At 38.8% G+C, this 22,855-nt stretch overlaps 1 protein-coding gene across 1 annotated transcript; it reads left to right on the plus strand.

The window, feature by feature from the left end:
* The first annotated feature begins 371 nt into the window (after positions 1–371).
* On the plus strand, positions 372–21,156 carry CA4 (carbonic anhydrase 4). Its single transcript, XM_083875023.1, has 8 exons — positions 372–2,963; positions 13,301–13,351; positions 13,979–14,149; positions 17,686–17,843; positions 17,983–18,075; positions 18,344–18,407; positions 18,517–18,680; positions 20,203–21,156. Exons 1-8 carry the CDS (start codon positions 2,906–2,908, stop codon positions 20,392–20,394), a joined length of 951 nt encoding a protein of 316 aa, XP_083731149.1. The 5' UTR covers positions 372–2,905; the 3' UTR covers positions 20,395–21,156.
* The last annotated feature ends 1,699 nt before the right edge of the window (positions 21,157–22,855 follow it).

Consider the following 22,855-nt stretch of genomic DNA (forward strand, 5'->3'; position numbering starts at 1 on the left):
GAAGGTGAAGATTTAATGTTTCTGCCTCACCAAGAGCTCTGAAATTCCAGATTTCCTATTCAGTGTCGTGGGGACTCTGAGGAATGAAATGACAGCTCAAAACTCTGTGTTTCCTCCCTGTGCAGGGTGGGATTCTCAATCACCCACTCCCTAATCCTAAAATCCCTCTGGTTTAATTCCCTGGGAGTGTTTTCCCTGTCCCAGGGCAGGGACAGTCCCAGCTCATCCCTGACCCAAACCAGCCTCTCCCTCCCAGCCCTGGTTGTTCCCAAGGCCACAAAATCAGTGCAGGTTTTTCCTGGATTTGACATTCCCTGCCAGGAAAAATCCAGCCTGGAATGCAGAGATCTGATTAATTTGTGTCACCTCCCCTGACCCAGATCCTCCCACACCTTCAGGTTCAATATCCAAAAGGATTTAAATTCAAATGCTCCCAGTTTTTGGTGGTATTTTTTGGCATTTCAGGGCAGTTTTGGGTTTTGGAAGGGATCAGAACTTTCCTGAAGTGCAACTTTGCCATTGAGCACCTGTCAGGGAGTTTTCTTAAGAAGAAAAAGTAAAAATAAAAATAAAAATAAAAATAAAAATAAAAATAAAAATAAATAAAAATAAAGAGATCAAATCATGCAATCTTATTGAGATGACAGGCTTTGGGAAGGAAAGGGAATGTCTGAGTTTTTCTTCAGTTCTGAGCTCAGCTAAAAGCTGAATTAATGTGACTGCAAGTGCAGCTTATTAACCACTTTGATAGTGACAGACTGGAAGGTTTAGGAACAAAAAGAAGAAGAAAATAAAAATAATAATAATTTAAAAATAATAATTAAAAAAATAATTTTAAAAAATCAAGAAGCCTGATTTTCAAGACCAGAAATTCTAACCCAGGCTGGATCAAAAAGAAGAAGAAGAAGAAGAAGAAGAAGAAGAAGAAGAAGAAGAAGAAGAAGAAGATAATAATAATAATAATAATAATAATAATAATAATAATCACGAATCCTGATTTTCAAGACCAAAATTTCTAACCCAGGCTGGAAGGTTTAGGAACAAGAAGAAGAAAATAACAATAATAATAATTAAAAAATCAAGAATCTTGATTTTCAACACCAAAATTTCCAAGCCTCACTTTTTCAGCCCTGAGCAGACAACTTTGAGGAACTAGAGCAATAAAAATAAAAATAAAAATAAAAATAAAATATAAATAAAATAAAAATAAAAATAAAAGTTAAAAATAAAATAAAATAAAAATAAAAATAAATATAAAATAAAAATAAAAAATAAAAATAAAAATAAAAAATAAAAATAAAAATAAAAATGAAAATAAAAATAAAAATAAAAATAAAAATAAAAGATAAAAATAAAAGATAAAAATAAAAATAAAAATAAAAATAAAAATAAAAATAATTGCAGAGGTGTTTGTTGTTTGAGCATCCCGGGGCAGGAGGGAATTATCCCCTGGATGCCCTTGGGGCTGCAGAGGCACCGCCCTGTTCTCTGTGTGCACACTCAGCACTCACCTGGCCCCAGGAGACCTCACCAGGGACAAAATTCACTGATTCCCTCATTGTTCTCTCCCTCCTCCCCTGCAGGAATTACTGACCTCACCACCAGAGCCTGTGCAGGCTGGAAAAACACTCCCCAGCAGATCTTTATTGTTATTTATTTTTATTTTTTTATGAATAAAGGGTCGGTCTGGGGTGTCACTGCAGCTCCTGAGTGGGGGCAAAGAGTGATTTCTTGGCTCATTTTTTTTTATTGGATTCAGGCTCTGCTGGATGACTCTGCACAGTTGGAATAAAATCATAAAATAAAATAAAATAAAATAAAATAAAATAAAATAAAATAAAATCACTCTGTCCATCCTGCCCAGCTCTGGGGTTGAACCCCCAAGGATATTTGGGGAATAAATTTGTTTTATTTGTTTTTCTCAGCTGGATCAAAACCCACCCCCCAAAAAATCCATGAGATGATGTGTCTGTAATAAATAAATAAATCTGTGTCTGTAATAAATAAATAAATAAATCTATGTCTGTAATAAATAAATAAATAAATAAATCTATGTCTGTAACAAATAAATAATTTTTTGTCTGTATTAAATAAATAAATAAATAAATAAATAAATTTGTGTAGTTTTTCTTAGTTCAATGTAAAGTCCGAGCTGCCCCTAAATCATGTTTAATCCCAACAATAAAATGTAAAAAATTTAGATTAGGAAAAACAAAGGGGATCAAAATCAAAAAAAAAAAAATCTGTGTATTTCTGTGGCCAGAAAGTTGAGGAAAAAGATTATTTATAAAAAAATGTCTCGTTGCTTAATTACGTACGTAAGGTGTTGTATGTCACCTAATTAACATTTCCTGTCCCTGCACATGGAATTCCCATTTTCCAGCGCCACAAATCAACTCCAATCCTGTTTGGAGGATTGTGGGGTAGAAATGAGGGGGAGTTGGGGTTTAATTTGTCTCCCTGGACTTTTAATTTATTTTTTTTTTAAAAAAGGAAACATTAACTTTGACAACATTGAATATCCTGAGGCTGCCAGGAGAGAAAAAAAAAAACTCCCAGTAAATAAAAATGTAAAAATTTCCCTTTTGTGCTGTTAAACCTGTGCAGGTTACAAATCTCAGTTAATTCACTGAAAGCTCCTTGCCTAGAAATCTTCTTTTTTTTTTTTTTTTTTTTTTTTTTGCCACTCACTTTTAGAGAATGAAATCAATTCAGGCAAATCAGGGAGCAGGGGCAAATCATGGGAGTAAAATCACAAAGGGGAGGAGTTCACCTTCCTGCTGTGGCTTTTCAGGTCTGTCCTGGACTTCTCCACTCCGGTATAAAAGTGAGAGCAGAAATATGAGCACGTCCTGAGGAGCCTCATCAATTCTGGTGTCAGCACTGAGCCTGTGTGGAGCAGAGGATGGGATTGCTGCTCCCTGCTCTGCTCTGCCTGCACCTTCTCCACACAGAGGCACTGGGTGAGTCCTTCCCTGCTTTTTATTGAGGTTTCTTTTTATTTCTGATTTTTTTCTGACATGCAGTGCAGCCCCTCTGATTCTTTTCTATGGAAAATTAAGGATGATTTATTTATTTATCTTCCTTTTTTGTATTAAAATAGCAAGGATGGGATTTTCTCGTGAATGAACGAATTTCCAGCCCCTTTGATTCTTCTCTATGGAAAATTAAGGGTGGTTTATTTATTTATTTCTCTGCTTTTTTTTTTTTTTTTGTGTTAAAATAGCAAGGATGGGATTTTCTCGTGAATGAACAAATTTCCAGCCCCTTTGATTCTTCTCTATGGAAAATTAAGGATGATTTATTTATTTATCTTCCTTTTTGTGTTAAAATAGCAAGGATGGGATTGTCTCATGAATGAATAAATTTCACCTTTAGAGATTCTACCTGCCTCCTTCCTCCTCCAAGAAAAATCAATGAGCTTTGCCTTGATCTCTGTATTTTATTATCTCCGTGCATTTAAAAATACCAAAAACTTAATTCCTTTATCTCTAAAACTCCTTTAAACTTGAAAAGAAATCTCTTGTTTGAAATTTCTGCTCCCTTTGCTTTGCTGTGTGTGATCCAAAAGATGAAATTCTGCTGAGGGAGAGAAAGAACAACATGTCTCTGCTGCATCAGCCCCATCTATTTTTTGCTCCCTATAAGTGCACTGTGCACTTAGGATGGCTCACTTAAAAAACAATCTATAATTAGGATTTTAAAAATGCAGCAGGTATTTTTATTTATTTATTTATTTCCCCTTTTGTTTTTATTCCATCAGCAAAGCTGAATAAATCCCCTTTTTTTTTTTTTTTTTTTTTTTTTTTCCCCCCCATGCAAATAACAGGCTGGAAATGAAACACTGCAGCTCTTCAAAGTGACCAGGGGTCCATTGTTTGCACTAAAATAGAGCAGAGTGCAGCCAGGGGAAAAGGGATCCAGCATTGGCAGGGGGAAGTGCTGCAGGGAGCAGATCAAGGTTCAGAGGTGCTCACAGAGCCTTTCCCTGGATTTATTTCCCCTTTTTTTATTAATTATCCATCCCTCAGCAGTGTGGCTTTTCCAGTTCTCTGACAGATCCTCTCCCTCAGCCCCTGCTCCAGGTGAACAGAAACACAAAAAAAAGATTTTGGCTTTTCCCACCTCTGCCCCTGCTGTTTGCTTTGCTGTTGACTCTCCTGGCTATCAACACTCTGCTGAATTTGTGCCCCATCAGGGGGTTTATTAGGGAAAAAGACTATCTGGAAAACCTTTGTGACCTGATTAGATGGGGGTCAATAATTAGGGTTTTATCAGAGGGAAGTAACTCGGGGAATGCAGATGTGATAATTTGCAGGCATTTTTTTTTTTTTTTGCCCACCCCTCCCCAGTAATTTCCACATTTTTTCCCTTCAGTGTGGACTGAATGACACAGTCATTAACACACAAGAAATTTGTTCTCTCCAAACTTTCCTGGGGCAGAAGCTCCACAAGACACACATTTTATTAAGTTCTTCAAGAAACTCTTCTGAGAATCAGCCGAAATTCCTTCTCACTGTATTTCTTCTTGTTATCTGTATTTTTTTTTTATTAAGAATAAATAATTTCCTGCCTGTCTTGCCAGCTTCTCAGCCTGGGTGATCTGCCCTGATCAGCTCATTGAGCCCCAGCTCCACCTGGGCACTTCAGAACTCAGCACAGTGAAACAGCCAAGTGCCTGATTGCTGATCTTTGGAACTGCTGCCAGCCCTGCTGGAATAGCACATTTAGAGCACCTGGGCTTTAAAATGAGTATTTTACCAGTCCTTTCTAAGGAAGGAAGGAAGGAAGGGTTGTTATCTCTGTTGTAGGAGAGGGAAACTGAGGCACGCTCAGGGATCAAATCATAACCCCAACCTCTGCCCAGATCTCAGTTTATTCCATTTACAGCTGCACTGATCCACCTCAGCTTTCCTGTCTGGTTCCTTGGAGAGCCCAGGGAACCTCCAGGGCTGGTTTGGGGGGAGAGAGAGACAAAGTGTCTGCAAGTTCTAACAGGAATTCTCCAAACTTGGTGAGAGTGAGGCTTTATTAGTGTGTTAGTCAGAGAGAGGGATATCCATCCATCCATCCATCCCTTTATCCATCCATGGATCCATCCATCCATCCATCCATTTATCCATTCCTTTATCCCTTTATCCATCCCCTTATCCATCCATGGATCCATCCACCCCTCCCACCATCCATCTCTTTATCCATTCCTTTATCCATCCATGGGTTCATCCATCCATCCCTTTATCCATCCCTTTATCCATCTCTTTATCCATCCCTTTATCCATCCCTTTATCCATCCCTCCATCCTTTCATCCATCCATCCCTCCATCCCTTTATTTATCCCTTTACCCATCCATGGATCCATCCATCCCTTTATTCCCCCCTTTACCCATCCCTGTCTCCCTCCCTCCCTCCAGCAGCTCTGGGATGGGGTTACAGCAAAAGTCACTGAGAATTAATTTTCTGCAGGGGGAACGGAATGAACCCCAGCACGTTTTAACCTTTGGCTTTATCACAGAGCAGGGCTCAGCCATGAGGAGACAAATCTCCCACAGTCCACGCTCTGCTGCTCCAGCAGATTGATGCCTGATAGGACATTCCTCTAATTTAGATGAGATTAGATGCCTCTAATTCCCTATATCTGTGCTCACAGGCTTTTACCCCTCACAAACATTACATTTCCATAACCACGCGGAGATTGACGTCAGCGTCAATTCTCACTCTGGGCTTTCCTCAGGGCCATTCAGGTACAAAATACCCCCACATCAGCAGCTTTAGAAAAAAATAAAAATAAAAAATAAAAATGCTGTGACTTCTTCCCTTTCCAGTCCTAGTGGTGTTGGACTGTGCACAGATTTATGGTTGGGCTCCAAATCCATTTTAGGGCTGACAAAATTGGGATGTTGGTGCCCTTGGACTCTCTGGGGTGGAAAGTTGCATTTTCAGCTGATTTTAAAAAAAGGATAATTAATGCAATGGAAGAGCTGGAACACAGAGAAAAGGCAGTGAGCCACAGCAATTATGGAATTATCCCTGTGAAAGGTTTAAGTCACCTCTGGTGTCTCCATCAGCTCTGACTCCAAGCTGCCCCTTCCCCAGGCACAAGGATGGATGTTGTTCTGTTTTATCCATAATTTCCCCAAGCCATGGACCCTCCTGGAGGAGGAAAAACTCCCACTGGGATCCTGGAAACAGAAAAAACCCTTTGACACTTTCAAAAAACCATCACAAACCTTGAGATCTCCTAGAAAAGCTGCAAATTCCAGGGTCTGTCTCCATGCAGGGCTTTTTTTCCTGCTCGTGGCATTGCAGGAGATGCTTTTTTGTGTTCCAGGAGATGCTTTTTTTGTGTTCCAGGAGATGCTTTGTTGTGTTCCAGGCCGTATCCAGTGGCCTGTTATTAGATTTTTAGTCGTATTTTTAGCCACAGGATCAGCCATGGTGAAAGGCTGCAAAAGGCCAGCGAAGCCACCCAGCGATTGGTCTGAATTAAATTTTTAAACACGCTTTAAAATAAATCACTCTGAATTGCATTTTTAATAAAGAAAGCAAAGCGAGGAGGAAATCACCTTAGCTCTGGATATTCTTTTTTTTTTTTTTTTTTTTTTTTTTTTTTTTGTCACAGCTTCTGCCTTTGATACAGGACATTTTTGAGGGCACATTATCTACAGCTGAGTATCAAAGGTCACAACTCAAAAAAACCTTCCCCTTTCTCCCTGACACAGTGGAAGTGGTTTGCAGATGTTTAATAAGGCACATCCAGATTTCTGGATTTTTTTTTTCCTGTATTTTTTTAAGTGTTCCAAAGGCCTCGTGGAGTGGTGATTTATGTGTGCAAATCCTGCTCTCACCTATTTTAAATTTCATAAAAAAGCTGATTTTTTCAAGGCTCAAATTCCTCGGCACATCCTGCAATAAACCCAAATAAAGATGTGTATCCCTAGGGAAAAAAATAAAAATAAAAAATCAAATTGCAGGTTAAAAGTGAAGAGCAGTGGATGACCAGGAGACACAGAAATCTCGAGGTGAACTTTTGGAGGTTTGACTTTGTTCAAGAGCCTGCCTGGGGCTTCCTGAGGATGTGTAATCCTTCAGAAATTCTAAATATTCTCATGTCTATACGCTCAGTAATCCCATTAATTAGAAAGACAGGCTTAAATAACGATTGTTTTTAAAGTTGTTTTGTCTTTTTTGAGATAAGAATAGAAAGTTTCACAAAGCCAGCTAAAAATAGAGTGAGGCCAACACAAGCCAAGCCTAAAAATAAATCCCAGGTTTTCCCATTTTTTTGTGGAAAAGGATGCAGAGGTGAGAGAAGATTTTTGGGGATGGATTTGGGGATGGAGCAGGGAGAATTCTGATATCAAAAGTGGGAATGGCCAGACAGGACCTGCCTGAAAAGGGTGACAAGAAGAGACAAAAAAAAAGGACTCAAGTGAAAAGAAAAAAGAGATTTGAATTAAAAATCAACGCAGGACATTCTTGCTGTCCCAAGAAAAAATAAAATAAATAAAATAAAATAAAATAAAATTAACACTCCCAAAGGCTCGATATTAATAAAAGCAGCTGGCAGAATAGAAAATTAATAATTTTATTAATATGGACGGTGAGATATTTTATACGGATGGTGAAATATTTTATATGGACGGTGAGATATTTTATATGGACAGTGAAATATTTTATATGGACGGTGAGATATTCTATATGGACAGTGAGATATTTTATATGAATGGTGAGACATTCTATATGGATGGTGAAATATTTTATATGAATGCTGAATTTATCAACCAAAGTGAGGCTGCTCAGCCCCTGCCTCAGTGGCTTTAGTTAAATGGCATTTTACAGGTGAAATGGCATTTTGTGCCCAGCACTTGGAGCAGCTCCAGGAGTTGGGACGGAGCAGATTTGGGGATTTGATGGAATTCAGACAATCTGAGCTTGATCCAAAGAGCTGAAGGGTCTTTTCCCAGCTCACACAATGGTCCCTTGGCAGCTGCTCCAGCCTGGCCCCCAGCCCAGCACAGGAGAAAAAAACAGCAAGAATATTTTAAATTTTTAATTTTTTTTTTTCCTTCGAGCTTCCAAATGAGGCTCAAGAGCTGAAACAATTGAAAAGGTTTACAATGAAATGAAAACAATACGTAATTGTATTGTTTTTTTGGGGGGCTGCCAAGAGGCAGCTGAGGGCAGGAAAAGCAGTTGTAAATTCCAGGAGGAAGAGGCAGAGATAAAGTGGGGCTGTTCTTGTGCCAAGAGAGACTCCCTAAATTTAAATTGTGGAGGAAAAGCCAGGCCTGGCCAGCCCGACCTGAAATTAAATCAAATAAAGTCAGTGTGACACCTGTGGGATGGTACAGAACCACTTCAATCAAGGATAAATCCCTAATAAAATGTAAGAGAAAAGATATAATTGATAATGCAACAAGTCCAGGTGTGCATATCTATATCTATATCTTTATCTATAAATCCATATTTATATATATATATTTATATGTGTATATTTTATATATATTTATGTGTGCATATCTATATCTATATCTATATCTGTGTCTGTATTTATAAATCCATATTTATTTATCTATATATTCATATAGATATATTTGTGTGCATATCTATATCTATATTTCTATATCTGTGTCTGTATCTATAATTCCATATTTATATATCTATATTTATATCTATATATTTATATAGATATATATTTTTTATCTCTATATATTTATATAGATATATTTATGTGTGCATATCTATATCTATGTCTGTATCTATAAATCCATATATATAATATTTATGTGTATATATCTATATCTATATCTATATCTATATAATCACCTATCTGTATCTATAAATCCATATTTATATATCTATGTATTTATATAGATATATTTATGTGTGTATATCCATATCTATATCTGTGTCTGTATCTATAAATCCATATTTATATATCTATATTTATATACATATTTTAATATTTTATATATATTTATGCGTAAATTCTATATCTATCTATGTCTATATCTATCTGTATCTATAAATCCATATTTATATTTATATCACAGCAATGACTTCCACACCTCAACCACAAAAATCAAACCCTCCCTAAAACATTGAAAACCCATTTTTCTGCTATGTTTTTCCAGCAATAAAATAATCTCAAAAAAGAGAAGGAGGGAGAGCTGAGGTTTGATGGAAAGAGCAGCTCAGGGAGGGATCTGAGGGCTCCCCATCTATATCTATATCTATATCTATATCATCTATATCTATATCTATATCTATATCCATATCTATATCTATATCCATATCTATATCCATATCTATATCCATATCCATATCTATATCTATATCTATATCTTTATTATCTATAGCTGTATCTATATATATTATCTATATCTATATATCTATGTATTTATATCTATCTATATCTATATCACAGCAATGACTTCAGCACCTCAACCACAAAAACAAACCCTCCCTAAAACTTTGAAAACCCATTTTTCTGCTGTGTGTTTTTTTCCCAGCAATAAAATAATTCACAGGAAAGTGAAGGAGGGAGCTGAGGTTTGATAGGAGGGATATGAAACCCTGTAAAAAAAAAAAAGGGGGTTGAAAAGGAGATTTTGGGTTGGGGATGGTGGGAAGGAGTCCAGGAGATGGGACAGGAGAGAGGGATGGAGCCCAGGACAGGAATTTTGGGGAAGGAGTCCAGGAGATGATGGGACAGGAGAGGGACGGAGCCCAGGACGGGAATTTTGGGGATGGTGAGAAGGAATCCAAGAGATGGGACAGGAATTTTGGGGAAGGAGTCCAGGAGATGGGACAGGAGATGGAAGGAGCCCAGGACAGGAATTTTGGGGATGGTGGGAAGGAGTCCAGGGGATGGGACAGGAGATGGATGGAGCCCAGGGCAGGAATTTTGGGGAAGGAGTCCAAGAGATGAGATAGGAGAGGGACAAAGCCCAGGACAGGAATTTTGGGGATGGTGGGAAGGAGTCCAGGAGAGGGATGGAGCCCAGGACAGGAATTTTGGGGAAGGAGTCCAGGAGATGGGATAGAAGATGGATGAGCCCAGGACAGGAATTACAGAGGCAGAGGGAAGGGTTTGGATGCTGTAAACACCAGGGAGGGAAAAGGATTGTTTAGGGCGGTTCGGTGATGTTTCTAGGAGTGATGGGATGCAGATAAGGAAGTGGAAAATGTAAACTATTAAATAGGAAACGTTTCCTGCCCGGCGTGGGTTTAATGGACTGTGCAAAAGTCTTTCCAAGGGAAGTGGCAGGAGCCGCTCAGACAATTAAAAGTGGCCCAGACAAGGTGCCCTGGGGGTATAATCCCGACTAAAATCCGGGAAAAACTCCTGGATGTGACAAGGATTTTCCTTTCTTGTGTAGGAAAAAAACCCCAAAGCTCAGGGGAAGAAAGAACTATTGTAATGTAAAGTTCCTATAGGGAGGGAGGTGTCACATCCCTCTCAGATAAAATCCAAATGTAAATTTTCCTCCTTGGGGAATGACTGTGATGTTCCTCACACACACAGAGGATTTTGTTCCATCATGTTCTAGTGCTGCCAATCAAAAAAAACCAAAAAAACAAACAAATAAAAAACCCCAAACAAATAATAAAAAAAAAAGAAGAAAAACCACCACCCTAATTGGCAATAAACAGGAATCCACTGTTTGCTCAGGGCATTCTGTAATGTTTAATTAGCCTGTTCTTTAGGGTTTGACAGCTTCAAGGGCATCTTTTTCTTATGAAATGCTGGATTTGTGTGCTGTTCTAGTTCACTGATACAATCCAAGCACAAATGTGGTAAAAACACAACCCTCACTTGCTCAGAGGCATCAGGAATTTGGTGGGAAGATGCAAAAATCAGATTTTAATTATTGAACACTCCTGAGTGTGGGATGTGAGACAGCTGGAGCCACCAAGGGCTGGATTTTCACTACAAAATTTCCTTTCCTTTCCTTTCCTTTCCTTTCCTTTCCTTTCCTTTCCTTTCCTTTCCTTTCCTTTCCTTTCCTTTCCTTTCCTTTCCTTTCCTTTCCTTTCCTTTCCTTTCCTTTCCTTTCCTTTCCTTTCCTTTCCTTTCCTTTCCTTTCCTTTCCTTTCCTTTCCTTTCCTTTCCTTTCCTTTCCTTTCCTTTCCTTTCCTTTCCTTTCCTTTCCTTTCCTTTCCTTTCCTTTCCTTTCCTTTCCTTTCCTTTCCTTTCCTTTCCTTTCCTTTCCTTTCCTTTCCTTTCCTTTCCTTTCCTTTCCTTTCCTTTCCTTTCCTTTCCCCCTCTGGAATGGTTCAGCACCACCACCAGCACAACCTGGGCATAATTCTCCTTCCTTCTGTGGCTCAGTTTGATTTAAATCAATTTTTTAAATTTTTTTTGGTAGTGATTTAAAAACTCCACAGCCTTGGACCTGCTGCCCTGAGTCCCATTTGTGGAATAATCAGATTTTCACTGCAGAAAGGCTTTGATGTCTCAGTCCATTGTGCAAAAACTCCTGGATTTGCCCAGCCTGGAGCTGTCCCTGCCACCTTCCCCCTCTGCCTTCCATCCCAAAAATTCGGGAGAAAAATCCTTCCAGTTTATTCCTGCTGAGCACAAAGTTTTTTTGGGTTTTTTTTTCCCCCTCCTGTTGGTTCCTTGGTGTGTAAATTACCAATAAACTCTCCAATCCCACCTTCAGGGATTGTTCAAAGTTCACACTGACCCCTGAGCAGGTGCCAAAAACACACCTGGAGCTTTTCATCCATGCAAAAATAAATTTAATAATAATAATAATAATAATAATAAAAAAGCACACCTGGATCTGGCCAGGGCAGTGTGATCAGTTCAGCTGACACATTCTGCAGGTATTTATTGATTAAAATAATTTATTGATTAAGGCACTCGGTGACATTCTGTGCTTGGAATTTGTGCTGTTTTTTTCCAAGTGGGGATGAGGAAAAATTCGGTGCCACTGGCCTGGAATGAAAAAAAAAAAAAAAAAAAAAAAAGGAAAAAAAAGAAAAAAAGAAAAAATAAGGAAAAAAAATCATTGCTGAAAAATGAAGTTTGTGTGTGTTTAAAAATCTGTTTAGAAAAAAAAAAATCTATTTAGAAAAAGGATAAAACCTCATCAAACCCAGGGTTTGGACAATTCCTGAGGTTTTTACCACCAAAAAAACCCCAAAATTTGTTTTTCATCCCAGTCTTGCCAAACTACAAATTTTTTCTGCAGCTTTCAGCAGAAATTTTGGGGTTTTTTATGAAAGAAAAACCAAAAATGTTTAGTCAAAAGTTGTATTAATTGCCCCAAGGTTTCCCTCGGTGTCACAGCCCAAGTTTTATAACAATTCCCTATTTATAACTCCTAAATCCTTAATGGATGGATGTATTGTTGTGCCACTGATATCAAGATAAAAGTGTTAAAAGACTTTCCAGCAGGTGAGTCATAAATTACAAATTAAGGTGAGTTATAAATTACAAATTAAGGTAATTACCAGCCAAGTGACAGGGCTCCTTCAGAATTATCCTTAAAATTGATTAGATATTTATTAAAATGTCTGTAATTTACCAGCAAACAGGAGGTTTGTGGTGTTAAATCATCATTAAAAGAGGGTTTGAATTGTTATGGGTTGAAGTCAAATCCCTGTCAAATTAAAGTTTAAAATAAATAAAAAACCACTGAAGCAACTTGGGATAAAAAACAACTCTTAATTTCCTGACTAGAGAAATTAATAAATAAATTAAATAAATTAATAAAATTAATTCACCTCTTGTCCCCTGAATTTTATATTTATTTTACCAATAAAAAAAGTGCAAATTCAGATTTTCTGCTGGAGAATTTTGGTCCCAGCTGGGTTAGAGCAAAGATCCTGCAGGTCCTTGCAGGAAGTGAGAACCTTCTCACTTCTCAGAATTCCTCAGCAAATAAACCTTCCCAGGAGTTCCTGGAACAGGCTGAGATAAATCCTCTTGCATAAGTGAATTTACAAGTCTGTGAAACCTGGCAAGGGCAGAGCTGATAAAAGGAAATTTACTTTAACACCGCATATGTATATTCAAATGTGGAAACTTTTGCATTAAGAACTTGAGGAAATCAAGGTTTAAAAATCCAAATTTTTTAGGGTTGCAACCCCATCCAGAATTCTGATTATTCAGAGTCCTGAAAACTCCTCTCAGAATTGATTTTGGGGGGATTTAATGGCTGTAAAGTGATTTATGAGAGAGAGGACAGAGCTGCCAATCCATTTCCCTGCTGCTTTTTGGGGCCCATAATTTGTACAGATTTTAATTCACCTGCTTTATTTATTTTATTATTTTATTTTATTTTAGTGGCCCACTGGTGCTATCGGACCCAGAAGTGTGAGCAGCCTCAATGTGAAGGTAACTGGCCAAAAAAATTCATTTTTGTAATTAAAAAATAGCGATTCTTCTGCTTTGCAAAGAGATTCTTCTCTTTGCTGAGAGAAATAATGCAAAAAATTCCCAGGGCCACATAATTTGTGACCATGTCAGTGCTGAAAAGGGAATTTTGAAGTCCTTGGTGTTGGTGGTAATTTCTCATCTTGTGTTGAGTAAGGAGAACGTAGAAATGTAAAAATAAATGTAAAAATGTAAATATAGAAATGTCAAAATGTAAATATAGAAATGTCAAAATGTGAATACAGAAATGTAAAAATGTAGATACAGAAATGTCAAAATGTGAACATATAGAAATGTAAAAATGTAAATACAGAAATGTAAAAATATAAATACAGAAATGTCAAAATGTAAATACAGAAATGTAAAAATGTAGATACAGAAATGTCAAAATGTAAATACAGAAATGTAAAAAATGTAAATACAGAAATATAAAAATGTGTAAATACAGAAATGTAAAAATTATCCCAGAATTTGGAGTGATGTCTCCAATGCCTCGATTTGGTTGGGTGGTTTGGTTTTCTTGAGGATTTGCTATTTACAGGGAGGAAAAATAAATATAACTAACCCCATTTTGTCCATCCTGGGCAGACCCCCCTCGGTGGCACCAGGTGAGCGCGGCGTGCAAAGGGGACAAACAGTCCCCTGTCAACATTGTCACCAAAAATGTGATTTATGACAAGAGCCTCAAACCCCTGAGTTTTGAAGGGTACGATGTGAAGGACTCTGCCCGGTGGACCCTGGAAAATAATGGTCACACAGGTAAGGAATGGCCAAGAAATTGGGATTTTCTGTGCTGACAGGCACTGAGCCCCAAGTAAATATTGTATTGGCTGAGGCTGTGGGAAAGGGATCCAAAATTGAATAATAGCACTGGGATTGTGGGTGTGGGGTTGAATAGAAGAGTGTGATATCATAGGGTGGAAAATTTAGAGTTTAAGGGTTTAGAATACAAATATATATATATATATATACAGTAATATATATAAAAATATATTATTTTTATATATTATATATATTATATATTATATGCTGTATATTATAGATACAGTAATATATAAAATATATTATTTATATATTGGTATGTATTTATATACAGTAATATATTAAAATATTATTTCTATATTTATTTTTATATTTTTATATTATATACTGTATATTATATATACAGTAATATATAAAAATATATTATTTATATATTGTATGTATCTATATATAAATATATACAAATATATAGATACAGTAATATATAAAAATATATTATTTATATATTGTATGTATCTATATATAAATATATACAAATACATAGATACAGTAATATATATATAAATATATTCTTTATATATTATATATATTATATATATTATATACTATATATTATAGATAGAGTAATATATATAAAATATATTATTTACATATTTGTATGTATTTTTATATATAAATATATACAAAAATATATACAGTTATATATATAAAAATATATTCTTTTTATATTATATACATAATATATTATATATTATATACTGTATATTATAGATACAGTAATATATAAAATATATTATTTTTATATTTGTATGTATTTATATATAAATATATACAAATATATAGATACAGTAATATATAAAAATATATTATTTATATATTATATATATTATATATTATAAAAATGTTATACACTGTATATTATATATACAGTAATATAAAAAAATATATTATTTATATATTTGTATATAATTATATATAAATATATACAAATATATACAGTAATATATAAAATATATTATATACTATATATATTATATAAATATTATATACTGTCTATTATATATACAATATATTATTTATATATTTGTATATATATACACAGTAATATATATATATAAAAAGCAAGATGGAGGTTTTAGGGTGGAAGATGAGTCCTTTTTCACATTCTTCTTCTTCATGGCTTTGGGTGGTATTTTGTAACTGAATAGAATAATCCACATTGCAGGCCACGGGGGGTTGGTAATTGGGTTAAAAATAAAAATAATTCAGGTGTCATTTCATAATTGGGCAGTTTATCCTTAAAATGCCTTGTAGAGAGTTAGAGACTGAGCCATTTTTCACTTTGTTAGCCAGAATTCACAAGTTGTGAGAGTGTGATACAGACCAGAATTAATAAATACCTGAGTCCAAACACAAAATCCATCTCTGGAGCATTTTCAATCCTGGCGCTGGCAGGAAAAAAGGATAAAAAGCTGCTCCTGTGGGATGGATTTGGGATTTCCCTGTCAGGGAAGCACACAGGAGATCCCACTACTTTGTTTCAAAAATAAAACTCCCAGAATGTTTTTGGCATCAAAATTTTCTCAGGAAGTTTTCGGGAATTACAAAGTTTTGGGGACATTGTGGTCATTGAACACCTCAGCAGGAATTTCTGTGCAGGAAACAGAAAACTCTGAACCAAAACCCCCCAACCCAAAGAGAGTCCAGGACAACAATTTGGGCAGAATTTTATTAATTTCTGCTGAAACCCCTTCATTCCTCAGCTCCTCCTTTCCAGCTCTTATCTCTGCACAAAGAAAATCCTCTGGTGGGAAAAGTCCTCTCCAGTTCTTTAAATAATGAACTATTTTCTTCCCAGCCCCAGACCTGTTCTCTCTGCACACACGAGTTATCTGATGTTGATCAGCTACTTAGTGAATCAGTAAACCATGAATCAATTAACAGTCATTTAGAGCTGTTCCACTTCCTCCACCTCCCTGCACGACACTGAGGATGCTGCTCCAAAAAAATAAAATTCAAAAAAAAAGAGTTATGTTCAATTATTATGACTTTAAAAATAAACCTGTGGCCTAATTTTTTTTTTTTTAAAGAAAAATTTATTTATTTTTTTTAGAAGTTATTTGTAGATGTTCTTAAAATTCTGGATGGGGTTTTTTTAACTGCCAAATCCTCAATGCAGAAAGTCTTGAGTGACAAATATTTCCTGGTTTAAGAGGGAAAGGTGGGGAGATTTTACCAGCCAGAAATTCTAATTTCAAACATTGCTGTCGTGGCAGACCACAAGAAAAAGGAATAATTTGACTTTTCACTTTATATTCTGATTAATTGCTTTCCCATCACTCCGGGATGTCCAATCACAACCCCTTTTACATTAAAAAAAAAAAAAAAAATTAATATTTATAAAGATCTCTCCCCATAACTCTCATCTTCCCCAGCCACCCATAAAGATTAGAGATTTAATCTGGAAGCTTTAAAAAAAATCTCTTCCTTCTGAGGACAACCAATTCCTGCATTAAATGAGGAGGTTATTGCCTAAATTACAGCTGCAATTAAAGGCTGCAGGTGAGATTAGACTTGTTCTGTTCCACGATGGGCACATAGCAAAGGTCGCTGTCTCAACGGTCTCAAGGTGGATAAACAAAGCCCACAAAGACATCTGACTCATCCATTTACAGATTAAAAAGGAACTAAAAATGACTCATGCACTCTGCAGAGTTCATTTGGAATTCAGAGCAGGAATGAGGCTGCAGATCCAGAATTTTCCTGGAATTCATAACAGGAATGAGGCTGAAATTCAGAATTTTCCTCTGGGGCTGCAACCCGGAATTTTCCTGTGCAAAAGAAAAAAAAAAAAAAAAAAAAAATGCTGTGCTTTTAAGGTGAAAAGTAAAATTTTTTAAAGTGTGTCTGAAATATGTATGATTTAGGTTTAAATTGCAGCGCTGCTCTAAATTAGAATATCTTTAAACCCTTGTCCAAAGGAGATGTTACAGTGCAGACAACAGGAGATTAAAATGATGGTTAAAAGCCAAATAAACTGGGATCAAATTGACTTTGATGGAGGTTTTTTTAATAGAAAAAAAAAGGAATATAGACTCTTCTGAGAGGTATAAGAAGCTCTGACTCCAGAGGTCATGGTGGTTATAATGAACCTCAAATTAAACTCAGCTATGGTTTTGTAAGAGTTCAGTTCCTGCAGAGCAGCATTTCTGGAACACTCAGTCAGAAAAGCCAAAGTGAGAACTTGAGGATAAATTTGAATCTCAGGAACATCTCTGCTCTCATGTAGTGTTAATGCAGGATCTGTTATTCTCCTTTAAAACAATTTATGGGGTTTTTTGGGGTTTTTTGTGGGTTTTTGTGTTTTGTTTTGGGGTTTTTTGTGTGTTTTTTGTTGTTGTTGTTGTTGTTATTTTTGTTTTGTTTTGTTTTGTTTTTGTTTTTTGTTGTTGTTGGTGGTGGTGGTGGTGGTGGTGGAGGTGGTGGGGGTTTTTTTTAATTTTTTTTTTTTTTATTTGTTTTTTTTTTCCCAGTTAAAGTGGCACTGAGTGCATCCCCCAAAATCGGAGGAGGAGGCCTGAGCAGAAAGTACAAGGCAGTAGAATTCCATTTGCACTGGGGAGTCCCAGGTGAGCCACAAAACATCCCTGGCTCAGAGCACAGCATAGATGGAGAGAAATACCCCATGGAGGTAGGTGGGACCGTGGATTTCACTCCAGAAACTCTGGAATTTTTGAGATCCTGCTCATAAAAGCTCTTGGCTAGTTCCCCATGGGGAAAAAAAAAAATAAATAAAAAATAATTGTTCTTGGCTTGTTGTTGTGTTCCAGCTTCACATCGTCCACATAAGAGAAGATGCTTCGGATGTGACAGACGCCAAGAAAAGTCCAGGTGGTGTGGCTGTTCTGGCCTTCTTTATCAAGGTAGGCAGTGGAATTTTCAGTTGCCCCTCTCCAATCTCGGCCAGCAGTCTGGCTGAGGGATTGTCTGTGTCAATATTTAAGTTTTTATCAGTATTACAGTAGTCCAAGACTTTACCCTCCCTATCTCCAGCAGGCATTCTGCCAGCACCGAGTTCCTCTGCCCCTTTTCCGCATCCTGCTTGCTGTTATTTTTTTTCTGTTTTATTCACCTCTGATTAAAAGCAACCCCTTCTAGAGAAAAACACAAATGAAAACATTTCCCTTTCAGGCTGACGAAGAGAATAAAGACTATGCAACTCTACTGAGCAAACTAGAGAATATTCCATACAGCGGTAAGACACTTACCAGGGATTTCACAACCTGCTTGGGGTGAGGATAAATGTGGTCAAAACAAGCATTCCAAGGGATTTTTTTCCCCCCCCCCCACTGTGGTTTTTGCAGGGCTTACAGCACAGGTGGGTGCTTTGCCACTGAGTTCTCTTATCCCACCTGAGGATGACCTGGGCAGGTATTATCGCTATGAGGGGTCCCTGACCAGCCCTGACTGCTATGAGGGTGTCATCTGGACAGTGTTTGAGAAGCCAGTGGAGCTCAGCCTGGCCCAGGTGAGTGGCACAGGGACACCTTGGGGACTCTGTGCCAGTGGGGCTCAGCCTGGCCCAGGTGAGTGTTAGAGGAACAGTCTGGGGACTCTGTGCCAGTGGGGCTCAGCCTGGCCCAGGTGAGTGTTAGAGGAACAGTCTGGGGACTCTGTGCCAGTGGGGCTCAGCCTGGCCCAGGTGAGTGGCACAGGGACACCTTGGGGATTCTGTGCTAATGGAGCTCAGCCTGGCCCAGGTGAGTGGCACAGGGACACCTTGGGGATTCTGTGCTAATGGAGCTCAGCCTGGCCCAGGTGAGTGGCACAGGGACACCCTGGGGACTCTGTGCCAGTGGAGCTCAGCCTGGCCCAGGTGAGTGTTAGAGGAACAGTCTGGGGACTCTGTGCCAGTGGAGCTCAGCCTGGCCCAGGTGAGTGGCACAGGGACACCCTGGGGACTCTGTGCTAGAGGAGCTCAGCCTGGCCCAGTGAGTGGCACAGGGACACCCTGGGGACTCTGTGCCAGTGGGGCTCAGCCTGGCCCAGGTGAGTGGCACAGGGACACCCTGGAGGCTCCGTGCTCTGTCCCCTGGGCCCCCAGGGTGACACACACTCACTTGGCAGCAGCCTGAACCTGCTCCCCAGTGATGCCAACTGATTGCCCCTGTTAAGTCATCCCCTAGAACATGGCAGGAAAGGGGCAGGAAGGGGAAATGATGGTGTGAGGAGAGAGCCAAGAAACTTCCCCCCAAGCTCAGCTCTTTGTCAGCAGCATTTCCACTGCTGCCACCTGCTCCCTCCCCAATTCCAGGGCTTTGCTCCCTTTGCCAGGACAGCAGAATGCAGTAATTCTAAACCTTGGGTCTGTCAGCATCACTGTTAACCGGCCCATTTTTGACCTGCAGGCAGGAGGAGGAGATGGGAGTTAGGAGGGCTTGGAAAACATGGCTTGTGCAGAGATGGCTCAGCCTGGCTCAGACTCAGTGCCTGCATTTCAGCTGCTCACTCCCAGAGTTCTCCCAGAGTTCTCCCAGAGTTCTCCCAGTTGTTCCCGATGTTCTCCCAGTGTTCTCCCAGAGTTCTCCCAGTGTTCTCCCAGTTGTTCCCGGTGTTCTCCCAGTGTGCTCCCAGTGTTCTCCAGTGTTTTCCCAGTGTTTCCCCCGTGTGTTCCCAGTGTGCTCCCAGTGTACTCCCAGTGCCCCAGCCCAGCCCAGGCCCAGGCAGAGCAGCCAGGAATCCAGACAAGGACAGAATTCCTGCTGCTCCAGCCTCGTGCTCACCGTGACGTGTTGGCCGCGTGCGTCAGGAGCTCTGGGGGGAACCAGCACAAAACATTTGGCTCCCACTCAAAGGAAATGCCCGTGATTTCCAAGGCTTGGAAATCACCAATCCCTCGGTGACCTCTCTGGTGGCCTCTGCCCACGGCCTTTCCTGCCGGGTTTAACTCACTTGTCCAACCCTCAGTGAGGCAGCACAACACCTCCCATAGTCCTACACCTCCCCGAGCCCCTCTGGCAGAAGGACTGACTGACTGTTGTGTTTTGCAGCTCTCCCAGTTCTCAGCACTGCACTTTGGAGAGGACAACAAATCCACTCCGATGACGGAGAATTTCCGGCCGGTGCAGCCCCTGAATGGGCGCACGGTGCTCTGGTCTGGGGCTGCCACCGCCCTGCCCAGGGCAAAGCTGCTGCTGCTGGCCCTGGCTCTGACCTGCATCCTCATCTCTCTGTCCCACTGAGCCTTCCCCACCTCATCCAACACCCTTTGGGCCTTTATTTGTTGGTATTTTTTAGCTGATCTTTGTCTCAGCCTCTCCCGAATACAGAATCGCCTTGTCCTCCTCCAGATATTTGACCAAGGATTTTCTGTGCTGCTCTGGTGGAACCCAAACTCCATAACTCAAAGGAACTGGGAGAAAAAAAAAAATCAATTTTCAAAGGCAATACACTTAGAGAAAGCGTTATTTGGATTGTCCTGTGGTTTGAAGGAGCTGCACAGAGAACCTTGGAGAGGAATCTGTCCCTAAGTGCCTGTGGAGGGGTTGCTTTGGAGCACGTTTACACCCAACACTGCAAACCTGGCAGTGAAATGTGGAATAAATCCTGCAATCCCTCATTGTCCTACCTGAAGGTACAACATAAAACACCCACACACATTTTATCAGCACCTGGCTCATCCCTTCTAGAGAAGGGCACTCACCCAACACACAAATCCCCCACTCCTTCCTACAGAATATCTCAGTTAATTCCAGATAAGGACACTGGATTCCTCCCCTGCTGGGGGTTATCAGGTTTTTCTGTTATTTATTATCCCTCCTGGGGGATGCCATGGCCAATGGGATGTGCTGGGGAGCAGCAGGGAGGGCTCATCCTCACGGAGCAGAGGCACATCTGTGGAAATTCCCTCTCTTTGGAGGGTTCCTTTTGAAGCAGGAGACTCTGATGTAGTTGTTATTTGCCTGATGAAATTAGGACAGCTCAAGAAATGGCTCTTTCTTATATATAAATAAATAAATATATATATTTCTTTTATATATATATAAAATTTTTCTATAGTAGCATACCTGCAATACTCACATATGGTCAAGATTCATAGATTTTTGGGTTTTTTTTTCCAAGAAGATTTTGGTTTGAACCAATTCCTTCAGTTCTTACCCAATCACTTAGAGAAAATATATTGAGAAATGGGCTCTCCTTACATTATTCCAGTTCTCTCTCTGAAGAGGGACATAACATTTCTCTTTGGTTAGTGCCACATAACATGTTGCAGCTTCTTTTAGGATTTTAGATTTTGGCCACAACAAAATAAGATTTCATATTAGCAGATTTGTATTTTTTTCCCTTTAAGGGTAATGTTTGCAGAGATGACTTTATATATTTTCAGGGAAATCCTGGCAGTGAGAGTAACCACAGCTCACCAAAAGGGGGGGAAATTATTTTCATATTAATCAGTAAAGCTTTAAAAAAAAACCCAAATGGGAAAGCAAATGAACCTATTTAAGTGTAAAAGAAAGATTAATACTTTAACTGTATTTTTATGTGACTGAAAAATCTTTGGAAGAACAAACAGAAATGAAATATTAAAGGTGAACAACAAACCTACATTTGAATTGTTCTGAGTTTTTATTTCTTTTGCCCTCGCTGGAGGGGAATCCACAAACTGCCAGAAGAGGAATGTGACTTTTTTTCCTCCCCCTGTTTTGTATACAAATACAAATATTATAAATAACCAATATTTAGGGTTGGGTTTAGGGCTGGGTTTGGATTTTTGGGGCAGGGATTTGCAGTGCACTGGGATGTTTCTACTGTCAGCAGAAAAAAATCCATTTCACACCCTCAGGGTGTTCTCTGCACTCAGCAAATTCCTGGAGTCTGGCACCTTGTCCAGGTGTGTCCCCAGCCAGGACAGGGAACTCCTGTTTTAAAAATGGGAACAGCCCTTGGGACACCTGAGATATGGTGAGAAATCCCATTCCTTGAGATAGAGACCAAGGCCTTCCCTCTCCTCCAGATTATTTCCTCAATTCCCATTTCATGGGCAGCTCTCTAAAGGATGATTGGAATAAACCCCAGCCAGGATCTGGCTCAGCTGTCATTTATTACTAATAATAAATAATAAATCACAGGGCAAAAGCCACTAATTACAATGTGGGAACATTTTATTTATTGCTGAACAGATTAGAACAGAACTAAAAAGGAATAAAAAAAAAAAAAATCTGCTGGGAAAGAGGGTGAGTCTTCTCTTCAGCACCAAGGGTGGTGGTAACCTAAAGGTGATTCCAACAATATATTCTTCAATAAAAAGGAGAGGCAGAGAAAAGTTTAGATTGTTTGGGAGTGGATTATGGGGAAACAAAACCTCATTAAAATAGTGTGAATCAAATCCCTGGACAAGGATCAGTGTGAATCAAATCCCTGGACAAGGATCAGTGTTTTTACTGAGTGTCTCAGTGCTGGGGCAATAAGAAAAATGGAATTTCTGCATCTGCTCCTGTCACAGGGATTGAGACCAGCCTGTCCTCTGCCCCAAACCCCTCTTTGCACCCAAATTCTGCTCTGGGGCAGGAGGTGACAAGGACAGGACCAGCATTAACGCAAGGAATAAACAACAACAAAAAAACAGCAAATGCTATTTCCAGGAAAAAAAGCAGGAAAAGACAAAGGAGGCTTGGAGAGTGGGAGATCTGATTTGCTTTGTGA

Source organism: Zosterops lateralis (genome assembly GCF_965231275.1).
Source record: "Zosterops lateralis genome assembly, chromosome: 19".
Taxonomy (NCBI): Eukaryota; Metazoa; Chordata; class Aves; order Passeriformes; family Zosteropidae; genus Zosterops; species Zosterops lateralis.